The sequence below is a fragment of the Lampetra fluviatilis genome, chromosome 9 (genome assembly GCF_964198595.1).
Source record: "Lampetra fluviatilis chromosome 9, kcLamFluv1.1, whole genome shotgun sequence".
In the NCBI taxonomy this organism is placed as follows: Eukaryota; Metazoa; Chordata; class Hyperoartia; order Petromyzontiformes; family Petromyzontidae; genus Lampetra; species Lampetra fluviatilis.
In genome coordinates this window covers 1,373,769-1,377,086 of record NC_136283.1, presented here as the reverse complement: position 1 = coordinate 1,377,086, position 3,318 = coordinate 1,373,769, and the positions used below count along the sequence as shown (strand labels likewise).

Below are 3,318 nucleotides of genomic sequence, written 5' to 3'. Positions count from 1 at the left end.
ACGGCGGGACACGCCCCCCCCTCCCCCGCATCGCCCCCCCCCACCCCTAGCCCCCACCACCCCCCCACCCCACGCTCGCCCAACCTATCACAAGCCCCCCGAAGCTTTTGTCAATAAAACCACCCCCCTCCCCCCCCTCGTGACGTAACGTCCGGCGGTTTCATCCAATCGCGAGCCCTTCGTTTCGGACGTCCTGCGTGCGGATTGGCTGGCGCGGAGGGGGGGGGGTCCCTTTCATCTCTCCGCGAATGCCCCACCCCACCGGCCCACCGCACCCCGCGTGCTTCATTAGTTATCGCCGACGTCACTCGCAGGGAGTGGCCTGCGCCGGGGTGGTCATGGCTACGAGGGAGGGTGGGGGTGGGGCCTGGGAGGGTGGGGGTGGGGCCTGGAAAGAGTGGGGGTGGGGGCTGGGAGGGTGGGGGTGGGGGCTGGGCGGGCTCAGGGTGGAGCGGGGGGGAGGTCCGATGCGCGGAGGGGTGGAGGGACCGTGCAGAGACGGGGAGGAGGAGGAGGAGAGTCGTGGAGGGGAGGGACGAGGGGAGTGCGGGGAGGGTGGGGAGGGAGGGGGAGAAGGGGGGGGCAGGCGGAACAGCGAGCGGAGGCGCAGGAATTGCACAGTCCGCGTCAGCGCAGCGCGAGCACAGGTCATGCTCACAGCGCTCCCGGGCTCCAGACAGACACGCACGGCGAGCGAGGCCAGCGGCACGGCCGACAGCGGCGTCAACACTCGCGCGGCGAGCAGCGGCAGCGGCGGCGGCGGCGGCATCGACAGCAGCGTGGGCACTGAGCGAGAGAGCGGCGCGTCAGGCAAGACCCCCAGCAGCGCGCTCCCGCCGTGCGATCCGCTCCGCCAGGCGCTGCGGCTGCCCATCAAGGTGCTCACCATGCTGACGGCACGCGCGGGGCACATCCTGCACGCCGAGTACCTCCAGCCGCTCCCCTCCACGCCCGTCAGCCCCATCGAGGTACGTGTTCGCGCACCCCACACCCCTACCCACCCCCCTTTTACGCGCTCCTCGATTATCGATCCCACAAACCTCGAGCGATCGACCGAAAATCGCGACGCCGCGCGCCAGGGACGGAGCCGCTTCGGCGGGTGCCGGGAAGGGGTCGTGGGTTGTGGGTTGGGGGGGGACACGGTGGCGATTGGACCCCCCGCCCCTTTCCGATACCAAACGAACCATCTCCACCCTCACCACTTCCATGATCTCGGTCCCCATGATCCCAGAATCTTAACTCGGGGGGGGTGGGGGGGGGGTATCGTGGGGGTCCGCGGCTCGCGCCAGGCTGCCTGCGTGTCAGGGCGGCTCCGTGCGGAGCGAGGAGGAGGAGGAGGTGCTAGAGAGGCCGCGCCGCGTGATGGATGATGGGTGAGGAGCGAGACGGAGCGGCGCGCTAACAGGGCGCGACGGGGTCTCGGTGTGTGGCGTGGTGTTGCAGTTGGACGCCAAGAAGAGCCCTCTGGCTCTGCTGGCGCAGACGTGCTCGCAGATCGGCAAGCCCGAGGCGCCGCCGAATAAACTCGGCGGCGTCTCAGGCGGCAGCGGCGGCGGCTCGGACAAGGAGACGCCCGCCAAGAGCGGCCCGCTGCGGCTGAGCGACATCGGCGGCGAGGACAAGTCGAGCTTCAAGCCCTACGCCAAGGGCCTGGAGAAGGGCAAGGACGACGGCGGGGGAGGAGGAGGAGGTGGCGGCGGCGGTGGCGGCGGCGGTGGCGAGAAGCCCGGATTCCGCGTGCCCAGCGCCACCTGCCAGCCCTTCACCCCGCGGCCCGGCAGCGCCAGCTCGGCCGCCGCCTCCTCGTCGTCGCCCAAGCCCCAAGGCGACCCCAAGGCGGCCGGGGAGGGCGCGCAGGACAAGAAGGAGAGCGGCGAGCAGCAGGGCAAGAGCGCGGCCGACGGCTCCTCTTCCGCCTCCTCCTCCTCCTCGTCCTCCTCCTCTTCGTCCTCCTCCTCGTTGTTGTCGTCGTCGTCCAACGCCGGGGCGAGCGTGAGCCACAACCGCATCAGCGTGAGCTGCGCGGGCATCAACGTGGAGGTCAACCAGGAGACGTGTCTCAGCGGAAAGGGCGGCGGCGGCGGCGGCGGGGGGGGGCCCCGGAGACGCGTCCGGGCTGGGGGGCCCCGCTCACGTGGCGTCCGTGTCCCCCTACAAGGGCGGCCAGACCGTGTTCCCGCTGCCGCCCGTCAGCATGGGCTACGGCGCGTCCCTGTCGGGCTCGTACGCGGGTTACCCGCCGCACTTCCTGCCGCACGGCCTCTCCCTGGACCCGGGCAAGAGCGCGCTGGGCAGCGCGCTGGGCTGCAGCATGCCCGGCCGCGGCCCCGCGGGCGCCTCGCCCCTCGCCGGCGCCTCCCCGCCCTCTCTGCTGGGCGGCCTCTGCAGGGACCCCTACTGCCTGAGCTACCACAGCGCGGCGCACCTGGCGGGCACCACGGCCGTGTGCGGCTCCTCGCACGCCGAGCAGAACGCGCTCAAGAACGCCTACCCGCTCATGTACCCGCCGCACCACATGCAGTCGGCCGGCCTGCACACGCTCGCCACGCACCCGCTCTACCCCTACAGCTTCATGCTGCCCAACGAGGCGGCGCCGCACGTGTGCAACTGGGTGTCCGCCAACGGGCCCTGCGACAAGCGCTTCTCCTCCTCCGAGGAGCTGCTCAGCCACCTGCGCAGCCACACGGCGCTGCCGGGCGCCGACAAACTCCTGGGCGGCTACCACAGCGCGGCCGCCGCGGCCGCGGCCGCCGCCTGCCACATGCACATGCCCTCGGCTCACGGCGGCGGCCTGGCGCTGCGCTCGCCGCACACGCTGGGCCTGAGCCGCTACCACCCGTACGCCAAGGGGCCCCTGGGGGGTCCCGTGGCGCCCCCCGTCACGGCGATGCCCGTGCCCGCGTCCGGACCCTACTACTCGCCCTACGCATTCTACGGGCAGAGGCTCGCCACGGCGTCCGCGCTCGGCTACCAGTGACGGGGCCCCGCGATGCACCGGGCAACGAGTCCGTCCGTTCCTCGGCCCGTGGTGCCCCCCACTCCACCAACCTCGCGAGGCCAGCCCAAACACCCCCCCCCCCGTCAACCCCCTCTCCCTCACCGCCCCCCCCCCTTCCACGTGGGGGGGGGGGAGAACTATAATTTATTGCCGATAGCTCCAAGCACCGCGCGGGCGGGCAGTGTGTACATAGAGGCGCGGCGTGACGGCGCGCATTTGTTACGAGTCAACTGTTCGGGTTACCACCGTTACCTGCTCGGGTTTCCATTCACCTGGCCAGGTTATCAGTCACCTGTTCGGGTTCTGTTGGGTATAAAAAA

General features: G+C 71.2%; 1 protein-coding gene across 1 annotated transcript; it reads left to right on the top strand.

The window, feature by feature from the left end:
• The first annotated feature begins 587 nt into the window (after window positions 1-587).
• Window positions 588-3,101, top strand: LOC144934101 (zinc finger protein 503-like). Its single transcript, XM_078859487.1, is given in 3 exon segments — window positions 588-968; window positions 1,444-2,088; window positions 2,090-3,101. Coding segments are annotated over 3 exon segments (1,851 nt in total). The 5' UTR covers window positions 588-650; the 3' UTR covers window positions 2,978-3,101.
• Window positions 3,102-3,318: the final 217 nt, after the last annotated feature.